The sequence below is a fragment of the Argiope bruennichi genome, chromosome 5 (genome assembly GCF_947563725.1).
Source record: "Argiope bruennichi chromosome 5, qqArgBrue1.1, whole genome shotgun sequence".
NCBI lineage: Eukaryota > Metazoa > Arthropoda > Arachnida > Araneae > Araneidae > Argiope > Argiope bruennichi.
In genome coordinates, this window is record NC_079155.1 from 127,023,994 (window position 1) to 127,051,769 (window position 27,776).

General features: G+C 27.2%; 2 protein-coding genes across 3 annotated transcripts; one reads left to right on the forward strand and one right to left on the reverse strand.

The window, feature by feature from the left end:
* Nucleotides 1–27,394, forward strand: LOC129969224 (dynein axonemal assembly factor 5-like). Of its 2 annotated transcripts, none has more exons than XM_056083681.1 (10): nucleotides 1–721; nucleotides 1,884–2,094; nucleotides 3,480–3,598; nucleotides 9,168–9,400; nucleotides 14,995–15,204; nucleotides 16,040–16,183; nucleotides 19,004–19,166; nucleotides 21,634–21,710; nucleotides 24,406–24,754; nucleotides 27,165–27,394. In XM_056083681.1, the coding sequence occupies exons 1-10, from the start codon at nucleotides 94–96 to the stop codon at nucleotides 27,293–27,295; spliced, it is 2,265 nt and encodes a 754-aa protein (XP_055939656.1). In that variant the 5' UTR covers nucleotides 1–93; the 3' UTR covers nucleotides 27,296–27,394. The 2 variants fall into 2 exon arrangements, with proteins under 2 accessions (XP_055939656.1, XP_055939655.1); XM_056083680.1 differs by having other exon boundaries at nucleotides 2–721; nucleotides 21,634–21,926; nucleotides 27,165–27,389.
* On the reverse strand, nucleotides 11,215–13,635 carry LOC129969225 (THAP domain-containing protein 2-like). Its single transcript, XM_056083683.1, has 3 exons — nucleotides 13,384–13,635; nucleotides 12,966–13,066; nucleotides 11,215–12,272 (listed from the first exon to the last, which is right to left on the reverse strand). The coding sequence occupies exons 1-3, from the start codon at nucleotides 13,537–13,539 to the stop codon at nucleotides 12,101–12,103; spliced, it is 429 nt and encodes a 142-aa protein (XP_055939658.1). The 5' UTR covers nucleotides 13,540–13,635; the 3' UTR covers nucleotides 11,215–12,100.
* Nucleotides 27,395–27,776: the final 382 nt, after the last annotated feature.

The window sequence follows — 27,776 nt, forward strand, 5'->3', positions numbered from 1 at the left end:
GTAGTTATAGCAACAAGATTTAAGCAAGATAATTTCAAAGTTGATCTTAAATTTTGGTGCTTCTTTATGAAAGCATCTGATTTAAGCTTGTAAATGGAAGAGGAAAATGTTTCAAAACTTATTTCAGAGTCTTTTGAAAAATTGTCTTCTCAAAAGACATCTAATGATATCACAAAACGTAATATTTTAAAAGAACTGCATAAAATTATTTTAACGAATTGTCATGATGGATCTCATGAAAAAAACTTGAACAATCTTTTGAAAAATGTGGTTGAATCATTGAATATTATATTATTTGACAGAAGTGAGAGATGTCGAGAAATATCTCTATTGATATTGAAGGACATGACTCGACTTTCATTTATTTCTAACGATGTTTTCCCCTCTATAATAAATGCTATAGCAAAACGCTTGCGAAAAACTGACGAAAGAGAGCAGTCAGAGGAAATTAGACTTCTTCATCTTGCTTTATTGTATGAAATCATTGAGAAATATGAAGGTGATTTATTACCTTGTACAAATGACATATCAAGTATTTTGGCCGCGTGCATCATTGATAATTGCCCTGATGTAAAGAGGAGAAGTTGTGAATGCTTGCTAGTTTTTGCATCTAAAAAGGACTCTTGCTTTCGTATGGCAGCCAGTAATTTCTTGAAACCTTTGCTTATAATCATTTCTCATCAACATTTGAAAACACGGACTTTATGTGTCAAAGCCCTTGGTGAGAATCTAATTTTGTCGAATAATAAGATTAAATTAAAGAATACGGTACAATCGCCTAGCAGTAATTTTTTAAAGGCAATAAATTGCCAAATATGATAAGTTAATAGTAGTTAAGATTTGATGAGCATTCTACTATTTGCCAGAGATTGGTAAAGAATTTATACCAAGTTCTTTAGTTTTACTAAAAAAAAGTGTTGTATTATATTACATTTTTTTTTATTTCATGTATTTTTTTTTATGATGTAGCATTTTTGAAATATTTAAAACTTTCTCTTCCCTTTTCATGAATACTTAACCCTTTCTAGGGCCAAAAGAAGTATGTTTCCCACCAAATTTATCAATCTTTGTATGAAATTATGCAGATTGGCATAAGTTCTGACAAATTTTTTTAATAAGTCAGAAATGTAGATGCTTCAGTTTATTATGTCAGACAAAATGACGTGTCTTAATCTGTTACTTAATTATTAATTAACCAAATTAATTAAGGAAATTAAATTGAGAATTAATTAATGAAATTTTCAAATAAGCTAAATGAATCCCTTTTCTTATTCTAATTTCAAACCTAAAAATATTTTAGCATAATATGACTAGAAAAAAATAGCCCTTTAAAGGGTTAATACATGAATACTTGCTGACTTCTAATATTGCTTACCTTCTGATCTATGGAAAGTACTGACATTTCTACAGGCGAAGGTTTTAGATATCTATCTATTAAAAGAAATTTATCCATAAAAAATTATCTTTGTAAAGTTTATCTATTTTGTTCCATACTATGGTGTGTGACAGTCCGAACATTATTGTGAAAGCTAAAGTATCAGTTATTAAGCTTAATTGAACAATTCTAAGTATGATCTTGATGCTTTTTAAGTAAATAATATATTTAGAAAGAATTTTATTTTAGATATTAATAATTGATATTCTGTATAATGCGGTAAAAGTAAAAATAGCTAAGCAAATATTTTAACATACAGAATTTCATCCAAATATTCTAAGTAACTATTTAATATTGATTTTTTTTTATCTATTATTACTTAATACTTCATTTCCTCTTTTTATTTTCCATTTTGTGTTAAAGACAAATTTTTCTTGAAAAAAAATGGAATTACCAGTTGAGAAAATTTATTTTATATGACATTGTGTGCTTCTTGAAATTTTTTTAGGATGTATTGTGAATTACTTGAATAACAAGGAATTTCAAGAAGCTCTGATACACCTTGCTCAAAGGTTGTTTGATAGATCTCCATTAGTTAGAATTGCTGTAACTGAAGTTATAGGAAATATGTTGATGAATGTGGATGACAGATACTCATATTTTCATCTTCTTATTCCTCTTGAACTTTCATCTTTGCATGATGAAGTGTTAGAAGTAAGGTAGGTTATTGTTAAAAATATATATCTAAATATAATTTTTTTGTTTTTAAAATATAATAATTTTTTGCATTTAATCAAATAGCTTAATAAAACTGGCTTTTTTTTTGTATTTAATCATATACTTGCATTTTTAAGAATTTTTTATTCTTGTAATGTGGCATACTGATTAATTTAGATGACAGAAATTCATATTTTCTTTTTTTTTTATTCTCCTTACAATTTCATCTTTGTATAATGAGGTGCTAGAAATAAGATAGATATAAAGAATTTATTTAAAATTATGCATTTTGTTTTGATTAAAAATATATAATCGCTTGTCGTTTATTTAATATGCTAAATATGCTATATGATCAAATAGCTTTAAAATCTTAAAAATTGGCATTCAAAGTACTTACACCAAATTAACTATCTTGTATTTAAAGATTTTTCCAATCTGATTTATATCCCATTGTTATAATTGTAAGAAAATATGTGCATATATGTTATGTATGTACATATGCACTATATGAATATAATGTGTGAGAATATGTACATAAATGTTTCAAACTGATATGTACAAATTGTGACCCTAAGTTAGGCCAGAAAGAAAACATTAGATTATTATAAAATGTTCTATAAAATTATTTCTTTTATTAAAATTTTCTTTTAGTTTTTATAAATAAATGTTTCATTTGTTATTTATTTTGTAACTTTTGAATCGTGAAATAATTTACTTTGGAGAAACAGTGTTTCAAAAATTTTTACTACTCTAAAAAGAAGCCTTACTTTAAGTATTCAATACTATATTCGAATGAAATGTTAAGAGAAGGTTTGGTTTCTTTAATAACAAACTATATAAGGTTTTAGATTGATATATTGTTGTAAGCAGTAAAATTTTTATTTTGTATATAAAAAAGGAAAAAAATTTACATTACGTATATAATTTATTTTATTTTTTATGTATAAAATTTATATCATGTATTTTTTCTGTAAATTTATATCATGTATTTCTTTTTTATTTATATCATATATTTTTAAATAACAAAAATATTTCCTTTATTGCTTTATTAAGATATAAGGCAATGTAACTATCCATTAAAGAACTAGTTTTAAAAAATGTGGTGAAATATGGTTATTCTTGGAAAGCAATACAGAAAAAATTCTATTATTATATATTTTTTTAAATTAATTATTTCATTATAAAGAGATTAAACTGCAATAGATACAAATGATTCATTTTAGATGACAAATTATATGTACTTAGTGAATGTTGAATTCATACATCAGTATTTATTCAGTATTTATTTCTTAACTGTAGAGCAAAGTCATTAATTTTTGATAGTATTTATAATTGTCAACATTTTACAAAATGAAAATAAAGTATTTAATTTTATTCTTATGTTCAGATCCAAGGCAGAAGATATTTGGAAGAAAGTTGGGAATCAATATATTGTAGAAAATGAGAAGGATTACAAGGATCTAATAGATTTCCCACCTCCTGATCCATCTGATTATCCTGATAAAGGTATTTTTTTTTAATGATTTTTATTTTCATTTGATCTTTTTTATAAAACTCCTTGAATCATAAAAGTAAGTACCTAATAAACTAAGCAGTTTTAATAAATTAAAAGAAATCTATTTGTATATATTTTACTTTGCAAACTTTTTGAAATAATGCAAATTATTTGCATTTACAGTCAGTAGTAGACTTAAATATTCTGTGGTCCTAGATTATGGAACTTCCCTCTTTTAATAAGTTAGTGAATTTAGTTTTACATTTCAATGGACTTTTGACATGTTATTGATTTATTTTAGACTAATTATTATTAATTTTATGAAAATGTATTAGTTTTTATTCATCTTTTGTCCCTCTAGACTGCCACTTCTCATCTGTTTCTACACAGTATCGAAGTAAATGTTCATTATTTATTAATAATCAAATAATTAAGGGGACATAATGAGACCTATCAAATCTAACCAATTATGCTTGATAAAGTGTTAACATTATTCTAAATTTTTTTAATTCATTGAATTTGTTTTTTTATAAACTTATTTATTTGGTAACTTGGAAAATAAAGCTCTTTATCAAATTGTTTTTATACTCATCTCAGCCCTAAGATTCATCATTATTCAGAAATCCATCTTTATATAAAGTTTTATAAATGGAAATTATTACTATAACTGCTAATATATGAATAAATTGAGAAAAAAAAAAGTTATCTTCCAGTTTAAATTATTTCTCATTGTTATTACTTACTATTTCTTCTAAATCACCATTTTTTCGGCTTATTGTCAGCGTGATTTTATGTTGATATTTATTTTTTTCTGTTTTTAATTTTCTATTTTATGTTCAAAACTATTAATTATATGAATAAAAGTTTATAAAATGTAACTGCTTAAAACTAAGGAAACATTTACTCACTGAAAATGAGTTTAAGTTATATGAAGCAGATGTCTTTAAAGATACTGTTGTCAATTATTTTGTTTAATACTTCTACTCAAAAAAAAAAAAAAAAAAATCTGCATATGATAGAAAATTGAAACTATTATGCTTTAAAAGAAAAACAAATTTTTCCTTCAGAAATGTCTGCTGTTTGTTATTTACTTCTCTCTCTCTCTCTCTCTTTTTCATTTTTGGACTGCTTTGGTATAAAAGGAATAATAAAATATCTGTAGATTTATTTTGATTAATAACTTCATCATATATACAATAATTAATTCTCATATATACTGTTTCTATCAAACTTCATTTAATAAATTAAATATTCTAATGAAAAAAAAAATAGTACTAGACTTTATGAAATAGGAAAGTTTATTTTTAAGATATTATTTTTATCTTTATTATTCATTAAGCCATCTGTATTCATGTATACATTTTGAATTAAAGATGTCACAAATTTTTGATATCACTTATTTGACCACCCTCCAAATGCAAATGAAATACCAACAATCCATTGCATTACTGCTTATCTCCTAAAATTCTCTGTGTTTTGTTCGACATTCCAGTTTTTTTTAAAAACTAAATTGTATTTATTTTATTCCTATGTTACTTTCTTTACTAAATTAAAATATGATAGCAGATTTTTTAACTTTGCATAACTGATTTGCATAGCTGTCTTGTATATAAGATTTGTCATTAGATTTTTGAAACCTTTACGTAATATTTATTTTGTTGATTGCTTGGTTTTCCCTACAGAGAATTGTCAAAAAAAAAAAAAAAAAAAGTTTAATCAGAAACTACTTTTTGAATTCACTTATTTCTTTTAATATATTTTCACAATTGAATATAAATAAAAGTTAATGTAGTTATATATATTCTGCATCTGCTCCTAAACAACTGAACTGAATGCAATTGAATTTGGCATTCTTATTATTTCAGACAAGTGAAACAAAATTGTCAATTTTTCAAAGATTCAAAATTATATCTTTTCAATGATATTAATTCATTTCTGTATAATTTTTCCTTTAATAATTTTTTTTAAAATTTTACAGAGAATTTTGAAAGGAGAAAATTTATAGGTACTTCTTTGCTTAGCAACAATAAAATTTTAACTACAATATCGCTATTTTTTAAAAATTCTTTTTATTTTAATATCATTTGAAAATTATTTTAATGGTTCTCAATGCTTCAAGAACTTTAAGTCAATCTATTCCCGGTTTAGGTTTGTGTTGCTATTGAACACACAATAATCCAAACTCTTTTTAATTTGAATGATTTTTTAATTAATTAGCTTATTTTCTACTAATCCTCCCTTGAAGATATAAATGACTGCTTGATATATAAAGTAGTGTGCCAATAGTTTTATTTTGCACTGTAGTTTACTCTTGAAAATGGTGGCACCAATTCCAAACGAAATTAACGAGAAGTGTGAAAATTAATGATACTTTATTGCTAACATTCATTGCTAAGATTTGGTGATGTAAAATTCAGAAATATCATATGAATTTGAGAAAATTCTGCAAAAATTAGAGGAACTTTTATCTTCGGTTTCTTAATAGAATTGTACTAAAATGGAAATCATTAGAATATTTATAGGATCTTTCATATTAGCTTTTTGATTTCAGGCTCCATTGCATCAAAACTCCTGTGGGGCTTTTTTTTTTTTTAATCTGAACAACTTTGTCACTTGACTGAAAACTGGCCATGCTCATTTTATTTATAAAAAGTTTTGTTTGGGAAAAAAAGAATTTCCGTTTGCTTTTTGCCAGTGCCACATGTCTATCAAATGTATTTTTATAGACCACTGTTTTTTAAGCTTTTTAATCCATCTCCAAGTTGGACTCTGCATGCATAATGTAGTCATGACAGTACTGGCAGATTTTATATCTGCTTCATTATAAAACGTTATTTAGGAAAAATAATCCCAAAAAGATCATTTAAAAATATTCCATAAAAACTTTCTTTTAACATTCTTTTTTGCTTATTAGTAATTAATGCCATGAATAATAGTGAACATGGAACAAACACTTAAAAGAAATTTATCCCAAGTTAAATAAGAAAAGAAAAAAGTAATTTCACGTTGGTGTTTGATGAATCTTAATTCAATGTCTTTACATAATTTTGCAGATATGTGGCTGTAAAGAAGAAGAGAGATTAAAGAATTTGAAATTAACTTCAAATTATGTGACAGTGGAATATAATTTGTACATGGGGAAGAAGATAAGACACATCTATTCACATCGGGATACAAGAACCAAAGAAACAGAGCATTTTTTTAAAAAATAATTTTACTATGAGATTTTGATGGGGATTTCTTTGACACATGTCGACTTAGGAAAGGGAATATTAGGTATCTTTGAAAAAAAAAAATACATAAGTGCTGAGGATTTTTTATCTTTTACTGGGATCGTGGGAAATTGCAATAGTCATTAGTTTTCTCAAGCAAGTGTTAGAAATAATTAAATAAAAATGTGGGATTTGGATCAGGAAATAAGAGAGTAATCAGGACTAATTTAAAATAAAAATTAGGAAATCATTAAAATTTAAATTAGTTTAAAATTTTATATATATATATATTTATATATATATATATATATATATATATATATAATTTTAATCAGTTTGTATTTCAGTATTGTATTTAACATGGGATGTATTTTTTTTTTATGTAGACGAATGATTCAAGATAAAGGATGTGGTTTTTATTATTTAAATTTATTGTTTTGTAGATTACCTAAAATGATAATTTTGGTTAGTTTTGTGGTAAAAATCATCATCAGCATTTAATAAGATATTCATTTGTATATTATAATTTACTTAAGTATGTATTTTGCATTTATTTAGGTAATGTCAGTTATTGTAATTTAAATTAAATTCATGCTCGATCAATGATAATTAAATGTAATTTTTTTTAAAGTCATATTGTCAATTGCTTTTATTGCAATGAAATATATAAGCCTAAATCATTAACTTCTTTAGCTGCAATTGCAAATATTTCATTTTGTTCATGTATCAAACAATAATTTTTTTTTTTGTGTAGTAGTTATTTGCTTTTAGTTTTCTATTTATTTTTGGGGCTTTTTTAAACGATTGTAAAAATAAATGTTTTCAGCTTACCAAGAAAAAAAATGATAACTAAATTAAAATGATTGACATTACAAAATTAATGCATTTAATTTGATCAGTGAACCAGCGGGTCACCGAAGATATCTAGTTTGTAATATGTAAATCATATTTCTTCAAAAATGTTCTATTATTTAGGTTTAATTATAGCTTCAACTATAACTCGCACTGATATAAAGGATCTTGGGGAAATATGCAAATTGCAATTAAAAACCAGTGGGAATGGTTGGCCCGAAATTTTCTTGTATGCTCGCCAATAAAACTTTTAAATATCTTCCTCTGCATCTTAGATAATTATGGATCTTAGATCAGGACGCAAATTCCTTGCGTAGCAATGATGAACGATAGTTACAAAATCTAGATTTTTGCCGTGAATTCAGAATTTTTAGTATGTATTTTCGACACTTTTTTGCTGTCCGATTGACATCAAAATTTGTCATGGCTGTACAATTGTAGTTATACCGAATTTCGTTGATTTAAGTCTTTTTGTTTATTACTGTTTTACATGCATGTTTCCAAACTGCTGTCCGGAAAAGTGTGAAACACGATTCGTCAGACCATATTACTTTCTTATCAATCGACCAAGTTTTGTGAGTGGACGCCAATGTAGACGACGTTTACCACTAACATCAGTGACAAGTGGCTTGGGAATTGCTGCTCTGCCATAAATGTTCTGTTTATGAAGATGCCTTCTAACTGTAATCACTGACACTGGGGAATCCAGATGGGTATTGAGCTCTGCGGTCACTTTTGCTGCAGTTGCCCGTTTTTTAGAGATTACAATCTGCTTCAATATCCGTCGGTTATCGGTTATCCGGTCCACTGAGCTTCTCTTTCCACCCTCGATTTTGCTTTGCCGAGCTTATCTTACCGCACTGTGTGTAAGCTGTCAGGACTTTAGGCACTGTACTTCTAGAAACGCCTAAAAGTTGGGATGTTTCGGTCACACTTGCTCCAGCTAGACGTACTCCTACAATTTGGCCTCTTCGAAAATCTGAGAGATCCGACATTTTACGCTTAAAAAAAAAAATTAAAGAACTTTAATAAAGCTAATGTATAAGCTACTACCAGAATATATACATTGCTATTTATAAAAAAATTGGTGGCTATTATTATATTTTAATGCTTACGAAGCGCATTCAAAAATGTCGCTTTTATTCACAGGTATTTTCATTATTTTGACAACCACCTGTATATATATATATATATATATATATATATATATATAATCAATTATTATATTACTAATTATTATTAGTGTTAATTTTTACATTGATTTATGTCTTTAAAATTAGTGAGTATTTTAAATGCATGCAATTTAAAGTTTTATTGAATGAATTAATGCTATAATAACTATAGATTATCTGAACACTATTTTGTTTGAGACAAATTATGTATATAAATTCATTCCTCTGAATTTCTTTGAATCAATATTGTAGGATATTAAAAAATAATTAATCAGTTCAGATTATGGATAACAAAGTTAAAATCGTGTGATTGTCAGTTTGTTAATAAAAGATGTGCTTTACAGAAATCAGACCTTCAGTAGGATGTCGCATTATAGTACAAAGGCATCTTTTTAATATTTTGCCTCCTCTGCTTCATGATATGGCTGACTGGGTTCCTGAAACAAGAATCAAATCATCCAAAGTTTTGTATTCGCTTATTCTTCATTCAGAGGATAAGATAACCATGCAGCTGCCTAAAGTATTAGAAGGAATCATGATTGCTGCCAAAGCTGAAGAAAGAGAAGCTGCTGAGCAAGTAATAATAACTTGTTTTCTTTTTTACTTTGGATAGTAATGTGTGCAAAATTTCTTTTCTAAAAATGATATTATACTTTATTTTAAATTTTTGCAAGTGTTAAAGCCTATTTTCATTTTATGTTTTATCATGTACTACAATTTCCACAATGAATATTCCTATATAGTGGGCTAAATTAAAAAAAAATAATAATCAATTGTTAAGAACATCAAATAAAGTCAGAACACAATCAGAGCATCAACTTTAAATTCAAACGGATACATTTCAGACTGTAGGGAAATGAAAGATGCAAAAAACATTAATAAAAATGAATGGCGGATTAGATATTTTTTTTTTTTTTTACTTTTAGATACAGTACACTCTCGATTATCCGCGGAATTGGGTGGCGCGGCCGCCGCTAATAACAAAAATCGCGGATAATCCGAAAAAAGCTAAAAACGGGTATATCAAAAGAGAAAACAGTCATTCCAACTTTGAAAAATCGTTTTATGTACAATAAAACGTAAAATAAACAGCAGGAAATGTTTCACTAACGCTTAATATTTTAGTATATCACTCAAAACTAACCTAAAATGCATTTTGTTAATGAAAACAGAAAAGTGCTTTGTACTTACGAGAGGCGGCAAGGATACACAGAAAAATTAATACATATGTACTGTTTTAATACTGTAATGTATTATGTAATTACAAAAGCATAACTGTAAAACTACACCTTTTTGAAGAAATCAGTCATTTGTGTTTGTTTCTTGCCTTGGAAGCATTCTCTCTTTGCTTGGAAGCAAAAAAAAAAAAAAAACCTTAGTGCGGCAGGTGCGGATAAACCCACGACCTCCGTAATACAAGGCCTCACAACTAGTTTGTGACGTCACACGATTAGGATGATTGCCTGCCGTGAGCAGAATCCTGCTTTCTTCCTTGATGTTTTGATATATTTTAAATTCACTTAAAAATAACTTACTATTCCAAATATTAAGACATTAATCTTGCATAAAATTCAAGATTTATTTTTTCCCGTGTGAATAAAAGAAACGACATGATAGAAAATCTTGAAAATCCTCTATAGCGTATTGACCATTTAATAACATTCAAACTTTCAAAGATGTAAATTTATTAGATATATACATTGAGGTATTGTTAGTATTCTTGTTTTAATAGAGTTTTTTTATTTTATTAAAAGCTGTTAAAAATCGTTTTACTTTTTCCTTGAAAATATTTTTTAAAGCTTGAAATTAAATTAATCATTAAGACTTTTTAAAGTTTTTGATGATTTTTTTTTATTGTAGTGACAGGTAATACATGTATTTTATAAATTAACATATAATTGTTTATTTCTCAAATTACTTATGAACTTTCAAATAAAATATTAATGTATTTAATATCAGATTTAAATTTTACACCAACTAATTCTGTTGATAAAAAAGAATTACTTTCACACCTTGTTTTTTCACATTAAGAATTGTTTTCATTTAATATATTAGTAATTCATACAATTTAATAAACTAGCTTTTATTATATCTGATTGCACATTTCAATGCATTTATACTTAATCTGAAGTAACAATAAAGGATAACACAAATTTAAAAAAAATCACACACTATTTGAATCATAACATTTTATTTTCAGAGAGACAATAACAAAATACATTTTGTTTCCCAACTTTATTATAAATTTCACACAGACAAATGAAAATAATTATAATATTAAATAAAGTTAAAATACAAATTTATAAATAAAAGTTAATAACAATATTAAAAGAAACAATTGTGATAAAAGACAATTAACAATTTAAACTGATATTACTTGTTATGCTTGAAAGTTTAATATTAAATATTTTTATCATCCCTCCTCTTTTTCAAGTTAGTAATTTTTTTTCCTTTCCTTTTTCTGCTTTCTTTACAGCTAGGTTTTTTTTTCTGAACTAAAGCTTTTGACCATAAAAACTTGGGCACTAGAAGCAGAAGCTTCAGAATCACACGACATGCCCGTTTCACAAGCACCTTTATACTCAAAATATTCTTTTATGTGAACTTCATCTAGCAATAAAGTCACAATTTTATCTTTCTCCTGCAAATATTTAAATTTCTGTTTTATGTACAACAAAAAATAAGAATCTAGCTGTTCTAATTGTGGGCTTACACTATGAACACAGATGATTTATAGTATTTGGAGAAGGCAGAACCAAATATCCACTTTGTCTTAGGAATTTATATGCAGATGGTGCTATAGTATACAGTAAAGATGAAAATATCATTATATCAGATGAATATCTGCGTGCATATTTATTATTTCCAAGAAAAGAAACTTGCTCCATCAAAAAATTAATTGCTTGCAAGCTAACTTCAGAATTTTCCGAAAGGGCCTTTAATAAGTTGCCTATTAAATGGACTGTATCTTTTACTTCAATTTTCCCTTTTAACTCATACATAAAATTCTCTAAATGATCTATAATTTCTATAATTGTACCTGATTTACTTATGACTAATGGAAAAGAAAAATTGCCTAAACTTCTAACCTCATGATCTGCAACATATGCATGGGCTTCTAATTTGGAAGAAATTAATAAAGAATGACTTACCTTAGGAGCTTGAGAAGTGTCTAGACAAATAAAAATTATTTCGTTTGCTTTTTGAATTACACTCCATATATTTGATTCAAAGTTTTTAAATTTTAAAATTAAATCAGAAAAAGTGTTGATTTTTTCTAACTCCTTTTTTTTGCTATGTCCTGGGGACTGCTATTTAAAGCTGCTTTTAAGTTTTCCATATCCTTACGTGTTGCCCTATCCATTGGAGTTTCTCTTCTTGCTTTTGATTCCGAGGAAAAATATGAGGGTAAATTAGGGAAAATTGAAGGTACAGCACCAGGTACAAGCCTAGAAAAAAAAAGTGGAATTCATTAGATAAAAAAGAATTAGTAATTTTATAATGCATAAACTGAAAGCTAACATATGTTGGACAGTATTAAATAAAATCATACTATTAAATAATAAAATTTAAAATCAACAGAAACATTCATTCATCCAAAATAAATAGTTCAATGTTGTGTTGGAATATCTAAAATAATTATTTATACTACCATTCAAGTAATACAATATTCTACATGAATTAATCAATTGATTTTACAAGGTATGAAAAATTGATTTTAAAACAGTTAAACTTTTTAAAAAAGTAATGAAAAGTTAAGATATTTTGTAAAATTTGCATTCATTTACAATTAAAGATTGTGTATAACTAATGATATTTAAAAATAATAAATATTAATTGTTTTATATATAATCTGATGATTTATAGATAAACAAATAAAAACTACATTTTCTAAACCTATATGAGCATGCAATTCATATTGTTTTACAACTATATCTAACTTTTTTACATAATATTTAAGAACAAAATGTAAATTTAATTTGCTACAATCTATAGTCATGATATATATAATTAAAAATTAAGTTTTATTATTCATTAGATGATTTTAAACTTTTTTTATAAGAGTATAATAACAGTAAATCACTTAAGTACTTTGTAAGATTTTGGTGATAATTATTACATATTTCTAAAAAAAAACTTACCTTTTATACTCCATTGGTACTTGAATAAGTTCTCCTGTACTGGTATTAAACGCTTCTCTAACAGTTAAAAACTGATTTTCTGGAAAATGTTTAGCACAGACCTACATAATATATGAAACAAATATTAGGCCTAAGTCAAATTTTAAAAAAATATATATGAAGTATAATTAAAAGGATACAGAAACAAAACATTTTAAATATTAAGAACAAATAAAAAGACTATGAGAAATAACAATAAAACAAAGAAATTTTTTATTTAGCTCAAGCAAACAATAACAAAGTAATTGGAAGCATAAGCAACTAAATGTAGAGAAAACAAAATGAAAGAAGATAAATGGAAGTTATACATATTTTTAAATGTTTCACAGTTCAAGAGAATTAATTAACTAAAAACTGTACAAAAAAGAATCAAACTTACCTTACTATATTTAGTTGGCACGAAATTGTCCCGCTTTATTGCAGAGATCCATGCTCTTCTAGTGTTTTCATCTCTTGGAAACGAAAATACTGAAATATTGGGGCTATTTTTCGTGTAATTACTTTTACAATTAGGAACACAGCACGCACTAGGCATCTTTATTACAATAAATTAAAATTAATATGAAAAAAAAGATCAGAACACTTTTAAATAAAACCAGTAACACATTACCCGCACTTCGCTACGCCAACATCTACCGTGACTAACCGCACTCTTTTACACCAGCTGCCTTTAGAGTTTTCTAGAAAATTCATCCAAACTCGTGACGTCACGGGCTGAACGCGTTGGGAGTTGTGAGGCCTTGTATTACGAAGGTCGTGATAAACCGCCCGTGGATAATCGGGAGTCTACTGTACTTTTATTATTTTTTTTATACTGTTAGATACTTTTATTACTTTTTTTTATACTGTTTATTTTAGCATGTGCTCAAATGCATACTTTCAGCATTTGCCATTTTTATAATGGTTACACCCCTCTCCCTGCACAACTATTGGAATAGAAGAAATTTAATTCTGCACGGTATTTTAATTTGAATGTTAAATGATTAAGCATATCTGGACATGTATATTAGTATCTAAGTTTAATATTAATTTAAAAGTCAATCAAGTTATTATAATTTTTTTGCTGCTTATTGTATTATAATGTAGAGTTTTAATCAAGATTTGTTTTGTGATCAAGTTATTATCCCAATATCATTATGGATTTTGAGAAGTATATATATGCATATATACTGTGTAAACATAAAGCAAAAGTAATTCAAATTATCTCATTTAAATTTAAGAATATTTGCAGCACTATTTGCATTACTTTGTGGCAAGATATGCATTGAGTTTTAATCAAAACCGAATTTGCTTTTCCCTTGTGTAAAAAATATTCTTGCTCTGTCACCATACTAGAAAATTGTTGAGATGGAATTTTATATGTATAATTCTCCTCATAGTTTCCAAATTACATATATATTTGTGATTATAAGCCTCAGTTTAAAATGTTGGAAGTGTTAAATTGTTTTCAAGGTTCATATGTTCAAAATTTAAATTTTAAAAAAGGCTTTACTTAGTTGTCTTCAAGTTTGTATGACTTATGCATTAATTTTCAATATTTTAAACAGAAATATTTTAATAACATTAAATGATAGTAAGCGCTTTTAATAAAAATAAATAAAATGTGGTAAGAGATTAGTAATATTATAATAATTTCCTTATTATATTTTCTTGCTAAATGTTACTTTAAAGTACTGCACATGTTTTTTTTCTATTGAAGTTCTTAGTTTATTTTTCAGCTTTGTTTTAAGTGAAATAATTTACATAGAAGTAGGTTAATACAAAATTCTACCATTTTTTAAAATTCATTCAATTTATTAACATTTTATCATATTGTTGGTTAAATTTGTTAAACTTGCTACATCTAAAAGTTAGAAATTTTTTATTTCCTTCAGATGTTCTTAGTAATAATTATTTAATTTTTTTGTATTAATTATTTTTATGTGGCCTTGTGGCTTAAAATATCAAGCTATTAAAATCAAGAATTAAATTTTTTTTTTTTTTTTTTTAGGCAATGAGATGTGCAGAACTTTTGGGGTACTTTGTAGATTCCAATCATCTTTTTGATAGCTTATTAAATTTAATACATAAAAGTCCATCAGCTCCTCATTTAAGTATATTAGCTGCTTGTATTAGAGGACAGAAAAAAGATATTTCCAAGGAATGCCTCAAAGCAGTTTGTAAGTTTTTATCTGAAGTGGAAGTGTGCAGAACTAGAGAAGTAAGTGCTTAACATATTTTTAATCAAATTATTTTCTCTTTCTCCTTTTTTTTTTTTAAAAAAAGAAAGGACCTGAGATTATTTTTATATTTGTTCATTGTAATCATGGTTGAACAAACCTTATGAAAGTATTCTGCCAGGTTTTATTATATTATGTAGAATATTTAATGTACTGTAAACTTACTTTTTTTTAATGGTCAAGTAATTTTTTAAGGGGATTCTGCAAAATATGTAATTTATGGTTTACAAATTAAAATCTTTATATTTTGGGGGGCAGCTAGTATTAGAATAAAAGCAATTCACTATCACTTATAAACCATCCTTACAGCCCTTTGTAGCTACAGGGGCAAATAACACGACATTGAGTGAGTGAATATAAACTCCCTCATGGAAATGTTTTTCAGTTTTTTTTTAAAGCATGGCCTATGGAAAATGTGGAGGGAATTTCTTTTGGCCAACATCATTTAGTGCTATTTTAAAATTAAAGTTATTTTTTCTAAGAGCATTGAAAATATATTTATTATCTAATTTGTAAAAAATAAAATTCACAGAATATATTAAACATTCAAAGAAAATTCATACATTTTTTATGACTAACCCTTAATAAAACTGATTATTATATAATAAGAAGTTTGTGTTCAGATTATATAAATATTTAAAATAATATATAAAGGAAATATACTTTCTAATATTTTGATTTTCACATTTAGGTATTTATAATATTGTACCATTGTTGCCAAGATAATATTACCTTATGAGATTTTTTTATGATTACATTATATAAATGTAAACATTTGTCATTATTATTCAAGTCTGTGCTTCTTTTGTATTCTAGGGTGATGGACAAGCTAATTTACTATTGTGTGTTGATGCTCTTTTATTTTCTGTTAGCAAAATTGGTTCTGTTGTCAGTTATGATCTGTTTTCCATTCTTAGTTCTGTTTCTGGATTAGCAGTCAGTGATTCCATTTTATCCAAGGTTTGTTCTTTCAATAAAATTACTTATTATATTAGAGGATTTACTAGTTCATCAAATTCAGGAATTTTAATTTTATTAATTTAATTTGTAACAAAACTACAAATTTTCTTTTATAGCTATGACATATTTTGTCTTAGAGAATTCATTCAGAACACTGGGTCTAGGAAAGATATGGTGATGTGAGTAAAGATAAATAAATAAATGAATGAAAAACAGCTTCTTTGAAGATTAAAAAGGAAAATTGAATATTTTATAAAACTTGATTGGTTTATCTTATGAATAACAGTAACAAACAACAACTACTACTATGATGTAAAATATAATAGATAAATAATTGAATAAAAACAGTGTCTTCACAGATTAAAAAGGAAAATTTAGCGTTTTACAAAACTTGAAAGGTTCATCTTATGTAAAACAACAACAACAAAAAAATCAAACTAATCTATAATCTACTATTCACTATTGTCATGATCTTTCAACATTAGATCAAATCTATTATGCCTTTTTTTTTCTCTAACAAAAATCATAGAATAAAGGTTATACACTTACTAACTTAGACTGAATTCCCCAACTATTCTTCTAATGGTCTAAACTGTTTTTTATTTTTTAAATCTAAGTAATAACAAAATCTTAAATTTTAAAATGTATACATATATTTTGGTTTATGATTTCAAGTAAAGAGTTGCAAAGTAACTCTTTCAAATTCTTTATCCTCAGTATAAGGATGTTCCAAAAAGTGTGTAAACAACTAATAAAGGCATTATACTTAGTATTATAATTAATACAGTAGTTATCATCAGAATTAATGCATTATTTAACTTCAGTTATGAATTAACCGCCTATTTTGATGGAATCCTGACAAGTAATGAGATAAGTGAAGAGGAAATATTTCATTTTTTCATGTATGCCAGATATCATTACTCATAGACTTCTTCCTTTGGAGATACAGGCAACATGATGTTTTTGAAACAACCACAGCTGAAGAGCAATGAGTGAAATAGAATGTGTTTAAATATCAACTAATCATATGAAGAGTTTACATTTGCATTAATTAATATTAGTTCTAAAACTTGTATATTTTTAGGATATTTATGTATGAAAGGTATGCTAGCGATTAATTGCCGGAAAACATCATAATAATCTAGTGTCTATATTTGGCAGTAACATATTATTAAGCCTAAAGTTTGCCAATAGCATGCCATTGCACCAAATCTTTCTCATTGACAAGTTGTTTGGACTTCATACAAGTATCTTGGACGTAAAACTTCTCCATGCAGTAGTACTAAAAAATGTAGATGCCTTTATTGGGGAATGGGAAGGGGGGCAGTAATAACTTCTTTAAGATTGATCAGTCGATTGTATGTCCTGAGATCAATGTTATAAGATTATGAAAGCTAATCAGATTTTATTTCTTTTATTACCATGTACATGCATTTGCATGTACAGAAATTTAGAGAAGAAATAATATTAAATTATTATATCCTCTATTAAAATTATTATGTATCTGCTATAGTATCACTGAAACTTTTATTTTTTGTATTTAATCACATAGAATATTCTGGTTGCTAATAAAACTGAATGCATTCATTTTCTCTCTTTTTTTTTCAAGAATTTTTGTCCACTGAGTTTTAATATAATAAATAATTTTTTCTGGTAAGAAAATTGATTTATACATTTTATATTGTAATTTCTGCTTTACTGAGAAAAACACTTCCTAAGCGATAAATGCTTTTCAGATGAGATGAAATAGTTTGAATTTTAAATGTTTTGTAATCCTCAATACCCATTAGACTGGTAGCATATTATAAAAATCTTTCTTTATATTAAAAATTGCAACTTCTGTTTAATTATTCACTTTTTCTTTTATTTTCTTGTATACAAGGAAAAATATACAAGCAAAAAATTTGATGACATTTCAATCTTCCCCAAATCAGATAAACATTTTTGATAATTATGCAAGACTCTCTGTTGTCACTTTAAAACACATTGAAGTAGGCAGATGGAGTTTTGTATGTGTGATTTGCATCCATTTGTAGATCCGTATCAAATTTTAGACTAAATTGATCTTCTGCTGGTGTGTATGTGAACAAGGTACCCCAAAAAGCAATGGCATAAATAAATGAAATGTGATATTACAGTTTTGTCACAAAAATTGTACATTTAACAAATTTCAGTTCCAATCATTCAAAAATATATTATCCAAAATGCATTTTCGGTTTTTCTCATTGCACTATGAACACAAAATGCACCATATTGAATCAGTTTATACTAATGTTTATGAGGAAGGGGGAGGAAATACTATCATATTGGAACTTCGCCCTGACCTTCACAGTGTTTGAGTGCATGAAAAATCCTATTCAGCCCACTGGTTTATTATGAGAGAGTCCCATTCACTGTTTGTGCTTGGAGCATTTCAATCCAAGAGGTGGGTGCTTCCTATTCTTCTAGAAGCAGCCTCAAATTAGGATATATAAGAAAGTGTCTCGTTTTGAATTTTTAAAATCTCATGGTAAAACAAGGGAGGGGACTCGTGAATAGATATTTTGGGGTTTAATATTTGGCATTTGTGAAAAACGTCTTCTTTTTCTGAGTTTTTGTGCAAATTGCTGGGTTTTAGTTTTTATAATTAATTGAATTACATCAAAGTTTTCAACATTTTATTAGTTTCTGAAGTTTTAAAATGGGCGGAAAATAGGTTTCATTTTTTTTTAAGTCATGATTTTTCTGTTCTTATAACTTGGTTGACATCCTTAACACACATCTTAATTGCTTTCAAATTTGTTGAATGAATAAAAAAATAATTTCATTTTTCTGTTTTAGGCTTCTGAACTGTTTCAATGCTTGGCAGAATTGCAAGCTTGCACGAAGATATCTCTCTTTGAACAACATTCAATGCCACTATTGAAGATGATATCACAAAATAATGAACTGTGGACTTCAGTGAGTCCTGAAGTGCCCATTTTTAGCTTTATTATAGAATCAGGTAAAGTATTATTGTCCATTATATATGAATATTTTCTTTGAAGCATTCTGCGAGATGTCCCATAACAGAGAAGAAATAAAGAATTTATAATTATAGTATTTAATATCGATAAAAGCTAGGCTACTGCAAATGTTAGATGAATCAGCCATTTGCTTGGTTGAATAATTGGAAGGAGCACCAAAGTTTGTAAGCTTAAAGTTTAAATGCTTAATTTCTGTTAATGTCTTGAGTTAAAAGTTTAAAGCTTAAAGTCATTATGATCTGTTTCAAGCGTATTCAGTTTTGAAAAATGTTTTAAGAATATTTTCAACACTTGGTCTACCCCACGACGACCCGCCTACCCGAAAGGGTGTAAGACCTCGAAGGTCGCTGGGAAGAACACTATCAATTATAACAAACAAAGGAACTAAAATTTATGAACATTGTCTTATTTGAAATTGAAACTTGGACGTTATAAAATTCGCGAAATATTACCTTTGTTTATAGCAAAACTTTTAATTGATAAATAAACTGAAAAAAAAAAAAATCAAGGAATTGAATCTTTTAAATCATGGAAAGTTAAGATATAAATATTACCTCATAATTTATTTATATGAGGATTTTTTTTTTTTTTTTTTTTTTTTTTTTTGCATTTGCATTTGCATTTGTTTGATTAACTTTAGAATTATCATATTAAAAATCTAAATAAAATCCTCCAAATATCTGATTTAAACGGAAATAGTACCAATTTCAATATTCAAAAGGATGAAAGCTGATATATTTGTATAAAAGTAAGGCAATTAATTCGTGAAATTAAATTTAATTTCATAAAAAAAAAAAGAATCTACAAATTAAGTAATGTGTGAATATCTGACAGTGTCTTCATTTTTCAGTCCCTTCCCCCTTCTCCCAAAACTGATTTGAATAACTGGACTCTAGATAATTTGGAGTTTTGTTGTAACCTCTTTGTAACATTATTCAATGTTGAAGCCAAGTAATTCTGAGGGGAAAAAATGTATTTTTTGTTCCTTTCTATATTTTTATAATCTTTCAGTTTATTAGTTTAATGTTTCATGTAGTAATTATGTTTTAATTGTAGAATTATTATTTTGACTCGGAATGTAATTTATTTGGAGGAGTGGATATTGTCCTTCTAGGTTTGGTAAAAGTACATTTAAATATGGCTTTTAAAATAATTTCTTAAATTCACTCATTTATATTTTTTACAGCTAAATTTATATTCATTTTTCTATTTATAAATTTTTCTTAAATTATCAATTATTTTAAAATTATTTAATCATTAACTAAACTAAAAATATTGAATATGAAATACATTTACTATAGTGATGAATTTATTCTTTTCATTTCACAATAAAGGTTAGGTTACTTTCATTTGTATTTTAAGAGTAGACACCTCAGGCGATACATTTTTGACACTCCGATTTTTAAATGAATGAATAAATAAACTCAAAACCTTTCTATCTTCTGCAATCAAATCTGGCCGAATTATGAAGTTTTGAATATTACAATTTTAAAATAATAAACGTTTTCATAATCTTAGGCAAATCAGTTTTCTGAAAACTCGGACCATTGATTGGCGTATCTTCTTTCAGACGGTTGATAAAGTAGTCCAAAAGTGCGCATTTTTATTATATGGCAATATTCAAATTTTGATAATTCACTCAGTTTTAATCATAATATAATGGACCTTTCTTTTTATTTAAAACTTTTCGCCTTTAATGACCAGCTAATTTGACGATTATATTGATCATATTTGATTTTCTTTAAATCGTGTAGATATGACTTTATGTCCATGATTCCACCAAACTATCAGAGTACTATTTTAATATGCTCTGTTTATTGTATACATGAACCTATCTTATTTATATCAGTCCCATCACATCATAGCGCTATTAAAAACGTAAATATCCGATTCATCTATCTTTTAAATCTTGCGATATTGTGACTTCATTTTTTTTTTATGTACGTCTTGAAACTACGCAGATATAAAACAGAATTCTTCTTCCACAGCTTTTAACATTGGAAGAAAATAACGCAATCAGATACTTGATGAAACAATAAAAATGGTTTGAAGTGCAGGACAACAATATAATTTACTTTTGGAAATGAGGGAATATTTTTTTAATAATTAAGATTCTAATAAAAATTTGAACAAAGAACAATTGCTCAGAGATGCATATTCCCGACCTCAACGTATACAAGTACTAAATTTGATAACTGTAGATCAAACAGTCTGGCCTGTAGAGCGCCAACATGCATGCATACATGCACGCACGCACCCACACACACACTCATATTCTCTCTCTTTCTCACTCATACACACATACTCACACTCTCTCTCTATTTCTCATTCATACACACTCATATTCTCTCTCACACATGCACACACGCACATCTTTATTGTTAGTATAGATGAGTGTTATTTTAAGGCTTCCTTTATTTTAATATAGTAATATTTATGTTTCAGGATTTCTGGACGAAAAAATGCTGGAATTAATCATTCCAATTTTGATAAATAACCTTCATCACAGTAAAGAGGCAAAAGTACGATGCAAGATCTTATCCCTCTCCATATCAGTGTTTAAAAAAATGTCTTCCACTTTCTATGAATCTTTATCAGAAAAAATACTTGAAGTCATACGAATTGGTATTTTTCCTAATTTGACCTGGTCTGCTGGCAGAACAGCAAGTAGCCTGCGAGCGATTGCGGCGGCTACTTTATTTGAGATTATAAACAAAACTTGCATCAAGAAAGAAATGGTAATATTTCTAGAAAATATTTAAGAAAAAAAGAAATGTATGAAACAAAATTTTATTATTTAGTCGTTTGATAACTGAAAACACATTACTTTTAATATGTACTCTATGAAGACAGGTGCAGTGCATAGTTCTGTTTCAAAATTTTTTAAATACTTATACTAATGATCAAGATTGCTGAAGGCTTTTAGAAACTCATAATATGCTTTTTTTTAAGTGACAGCTTTTAAAAAGTAAAAAGCTTTTGTAAAACACTAAATTTTTTTAAAAAAATTATTTTTTAATTATCATTAAAAAAATATAAAGTGTTAAATATAAAGGATTTATAAAGTGTCTCACTTTGGGAATTAATATTTAATCAGACGATTTTTAACCTAGCGAGCAATACAATATATTGTCTTAAAATAAATGGTTTCTTTTTGGTTTCACTCTAATATCAATGTTAAATTATATATTCTTTTAATTGAGTTTGTTGTTGGGTTATTTTGAACTAAGAAAGATTTTTTTTTCAATCATCTTCAAAAACTTCAGTTTAATTAAGGTAAGTTATACCTAGGCGATTTCAGGCCTCATTCCTTTCATATTTCACTGAAACGTGATTGCTTTTTAGCCACTCCAAATATTGCTTGCTGTTAAACTTTTAGTTTATGTTTAAATATACTGGTAATAGGTTTTGGAGGGTTGCTGTTTCCATTAATCATGTAAATAACTGGTGTTAAGTATCCCTATCTTATTACATTAATTTAGTATTTCATATTAGATGTAATAAGTCAGTTCCAAATTCTTCTCTAAATGATATTTTTGAGTATTGTTTCCCATCTCTAGAAAATAGTGGTAAGTCCTTTCATTTCAAGTATCAGGCCATTATTTTTTTTTGTAACTTTTACGTTGGTTTCAACCATGTATCTTTTTTCTTTTTCACTTCTTTTTATGATTTAAAGAGGAAGTTTATATGAATTTCTGAGGTTTATATCAAATTCCTGTATCAGAATAGCCACTTCATTCATTATCACATTGCAGTACTTTGCATTCTTTCATTTGCGTCCGGAGGATTTTTTTTGTGTAACCAAGACACAATACATGTTATTTTACTGTCCCTTGTCACTGTAAAAGTCTGTTTGACTTTGATAAACTGTTTTTATAATGATTGAATTTCTCCTTGTACCTTTCCAAAAATATTTTTCACACAATTTCCAGGAACTTTTCATTTTCTTTCTTTATAACTGTAGTCTTTTATTTAATAGTGTTAATTTACATCAGAATTTGGATGAATAGTTAATTCATAAATATTATTTCATTTTATGAGCCTACTAAATAAACGAACAAGTGGGCACACCAATAAGTTTAACAGCAATCACATAGTACAATTCTTTTAACTCCAATGCATGATATTTGTAACTAAAACAAGATGACATGATATTGGCTTTCTAAACCTTAATGCGAATTGGTAGCAAGTAAATGAAAGGAAACTACATTATGTTGGTTTTAATATGGAATATCAGTGCGAATGGACAAATGGTGCTTTATTTTCTGGTTGTTTGATTATAAAATTTTAAACTTGCTGAAAAATACTTGTTGTATTCTATTCTTTCTTGAATTATTTCAGTGATGTACAATTTCTTGAAATCGTATTGCTGTATCAGCAGGTTGTATTAGTTGAAAAACAACTGATCTATAAGCAAATAAAATCGAAATATGCTCTTTTCTCAGGTTTTAACATTTATGGCTTTTAATGTATTAAAACCAGTGATATTTGTAGTATGTAAAAAAGTTCCTAGTGTCTACAATAAATGGTATAATATGTGATATTAAATATATCATTGTGTATCTTAAAACTATGGAAAGTGTGGTGGGAATTTAAGCTACTTTTATCTTAGACTCAGGCCTATTTTATCCATTAGGCTATAGTGCAGGAGTGCCTAAAATTTTATTAGACTTTAAACTAAAACTGTATTATTTATAATTTTAAACATATGAAAAATAAAAATATACGAAATAAAATAGTGAGGTGGTAATAAGAAATTCAAATGGAAGGTTTTTCTTTCAGATCCATTTCTCTCTCTAATATTAGGTTATTTTTATAGCTATTTAGATGCAAACTATGCGAATAGATCCAAATAGTTTTGCAATAAAGTGAACTGTTATTTACTTACAACATTACATCATTTAACTGTTGTATGTTACCAAGGTCACTGTTGTGCAACTGGAAATAACTACCATTTCTGAATATATTTATTGTGAATATATTATAGATGTACTGAATATATTTATTTGTGATTTGCTGTGCAAGGTTCCTACAACTACAGTCTATTGCATTAATCGGTTTTGGAGGAATGTAGCATAAGAATTTCTTTTGTAATGTTTTTCAATCACAGCTGTATCTCGAAATATGTATTTTACAATTGATTCTTCAATGCACATATTTTAAGCATGTGTGTAAAAAAAGCATGACTCCTATATCCTATTTATTTGAACTTTCCAGGTAGCCTCAATCGGTGATGAATTGCTTCCTATAATTGCAACATTATCAGACGATGATGAAGTAGCGACTCGTCTTGTAACCTGTAAATTGCTGGAAATCACTCTACCACATTTGTATGGATCAATTGACGATATTAAAATTCATACTGCATGTTACGAAATTCTTCGTAGTCTGGATGATGTATCGGACGATATTAGGTTGATGACAGTGAAAGTTTTGAAAGCTTACATCGAATCCTTTCCAACCGATTATAACTGGTCTTTGTACAGATCTTATCTGAAGCATTTATTTGAAAATGTTTTAATTCATATGGATGACAAGAACGAAAAAATGAGGCAAAATATTTTTGGTAAGTGATGCATTTTGTATCATTCCTTTCTTTTATATGATGTAAAGAAAGAAAAAAGTATTGTAATTGTCAAATAATTTGATCTCAATATTTGAATGCGTCACTGCGTTTTAAATCTTCCCTAATCCCCCCCCCCCTCCCTCAAAAAATCGATGTTAATATCTGTCTTTGAACTTGATAACCCTAAAAACGCAAAATGGTAAAAGAATGAAGTTTGGTATATGGTCAATATGTCAAATTTGGATGAAATCTATCTACTGAAAATTTGTATGTATGTTCGTGTCTGTACTTATAAAACGTTAACGTATATGGCGCAGAAATCGCTCTTATTACTTATTATTGAATGGCAAAAGTCAAATGTAAACAAATTATTAATTATTTCACTAAACGCTTTGAGGTGCACTTAATCCAATGCTTCGCTAATTAATAGTCCTTCAAAATATTATTAGAAATTATCTGAATATGACCACTGAATATGAAACTACACAGATCTGAAACAAGGATCGTTTCTTCCTTAGCTATTAACAATGGAAGAAAATCTTGCGATCAGATATTTGATGAAACAATGAAAACGATTTCGGCTTTATTCACAACAATGAAAATATCATGGTAAAAAGTGCTTCAAAATAGGTTTAAATCTTGACTAGAAATTTTATAGTAAGTTAATTAGCGTTTTTGAAAAGATAATTTTTTATTTTCCCGTATAAAATAATTTTTACTTTCCCGTAGTAAAAGAAGATTTAGTAATCGTCAAAATATTCGAAATCGAGATTTTGTCGAATCTCCACTTCCTTCGAGATTTCCCTGAATTCAAAAAACACATTTTTGGAAAATATCCTTCTGTCTGTGACAAAGATAACTCCAAAAGAGATGACAGATTATCCGCTTCTTATTCGTTTTAATTCCTTCTAGATCATTCTTGATCTAAACGGAAGAAATTTGGTATACAGGCTTTATACTAAATTTGCAGATTTCTGTCAAATTATGTGCAACATCTGTTCAGAGGAAGTCCGTCTGTCTGGCTATTCCAATATAATTTAACACGATAACTACAAAACGAAGTGAGCTAGATAGATAAAATTCGATACACAGAATTAACATCTATAGTCTAGGCATCTTTCAAATTTTGAGCAAAATCCAACAAGAAATTTACCAAGTTTTTTTCCAACAGAAATCCAACAAGAATTTCTGGCCGTTCTGTACTTCCAGAAATTTGTTAATGTGATAATTCAAAGACGCAATGACTTAAATGTATCAAATTTGGTTTGGGATTTTGTCTGTCAAGTTTTGGATTGCAAAAGTCTGTACACAATTATAGTTCTGTATCGAGTTTTTTTTTTTTTTTTTTTTTTCAGTCGGTTGGGAAAAACACGTCTAAAACACAAATTTCTGTTTCGGATACTATCAAACGCATGCAGGAATTAATTGCTAAATAATTCGCCAAGGATTACACGATAGATTGAGTAAAAATCGTATATTCTCGCCTATATCAAAGGTTAATATTTCGTAGCTACTGCACACTAGTACCATGAAAGGCTTTCTCTGGAATAACCCTTTATTAGAAAAGTTTCGAAAAAGTTTTGGAGAGACCTCTCCAGCTGGTTGAACTTTAAAAATACAAAAATTTGAGCATGAGGTGTAAATATCCTTTTTGTACGAGACTATTTTTGGAAGTTATAGTGAGGGGGGGGGGTACATAATAATTTAGCTTATATTTATTTATTTTTATCATTCTATTAACTTGAAAATTTCTTTTTTTTATTGTAACGCACTGAATTTTTTTTTAATCAGGGAAATTTTCATTAAACAATCTTCTGAGATGTAATGCAAATTATGAATCATATTTTGTAAACCATTCAAACTTCCATTGTTGAATAATTCTACTTTTTATCCTGCTAGTTTTAAGGAATTTTTTTATTGTGCTATTTTTAATAAGTATGTTAAATTTCGGCAAAATCTGAGTATTAATAAAAAAAATGTATTAATGGTTTGTTAGTTTCTGAATATTTTTGTGTGTGTGTGTGTGTGTGTGAGAAAGCAATATAAAATTCACTAGTTTTTATGAATTAATGTAATGGAAAAGAAAAGGAAATCAACTATTATTTTCAAGGATTATTTTATTTAAAGAAATAAAATAAATACTTCAAATTTAGTGATTGTTCAGAGTGGGGTGGGGTGGTTGAAGAGATTTCTTTTAAATTTGTTGTACAGAATAGTACTTGTAATCAAATACCATTCATCATACATTTAGGTTTTAATCAATGATAAAAACCAGCAATTCTTTATTTGTTTCAATTACTCCTTTTCAGCTATTATATATTTTTAATAATCATTAGCAATTCTTTCATTATAATGTTTAAATTTCATATGCTATTAAAGTAAATATTTAAAGAATTTTTCTACCTTTCAGATTTACTTAAAACTACTGCATTTGTTGCACCTGATGTCTTGTTGCAGGAAATTGAAGCAAAAAGATATTTGATGTCTACTAGTGATCTATGTGATACCCTTACAGAACATATTAAAAATATGAAATTATAGTTTCCTTTTTCTTATTTGAGAATTATTATTTGAATGTAAAAGGTCTGTATCATGAAATGTGCATTGTTTTTTTTTTTAATATTTTGATGTAATTTGGTGCAAAATATTAGTCATATTTTAAGCAGAGATATGAATTTCTGTCACAAATAGAAATGTGAAAAATGAATGATTACGAATGAATATGTTGTATATGAAAGAATAATTACTTAACATATTTAAAAGTAAGGACAAATTCACTTTACAAAAAAAAAAAAAAAAAAAAAAAATATGAATACTACAAGAAAATAATGCATACATAATAATGAATCCAATAGAGTATATTTAAAATATAAAGTTTCCCATTTGCCTCTTTGCAGTTATCTTTACTTATAATAAAGATGAATGTATGTGTATATCAGTGCTCTGTAGGCCACACATACGAACATGAAACCATTTGATCCCAACCCAGACATATGAAAATACACATTGTTTAACCTAGAGC

What these genes read in the sequence shown, in the direction of transcription:
- LOC129969224 (XM_056083680.1), top strand. Translation starts at nt 94, where the DNA reads ATGGAAGAGGAAAATGTTTCAAAACTTATTTCAGAGTCTTTTGAAAAA. An exon ending in ATCTGATTATCCTGATAAAG is followed by an intron (nt 3,599 to 9,167) that starts GTATTTTTTTTT and finishes TGTGCTTTACAG; the next exon opens with AAATCAGACCTTCAGTAGGA. An exon ending in AATGAGGCAAAATATTTTTG is followed by an intron (nt 24,755 to 27,164) that starts GTAAGTGATGCA and finishes TCTACCTTTCAG; the next exon opens with ATTTACTTAAAACTACTGCA.
- LOC129969225 (XM_056083683.1), bottom strand. Translation starts at nt 13,539, where the DNA reads ATGCCTAGTGCGTGCTGTGTTCCTAATTGTAAAAGTAATTACACGAAA. An exon ending in TGCCAACTAAATATAGTAAG is followed by an intron (nt 13,067 to 13,383) that starts GTAAGTTTGATT and finishes TATATTATGTAG; the next exon opens with GTCTGTGCTAAACATTTTCC. An exon ending in GTACCAATGGAGTATAAAAG is followed by an intron (nt 12,273 to 12,965) that starts GTAAGTTTTTTT and finishes TTTTTTTTCTAG; the next exon opens with GCTTGTACCTGGTGCTGTAC.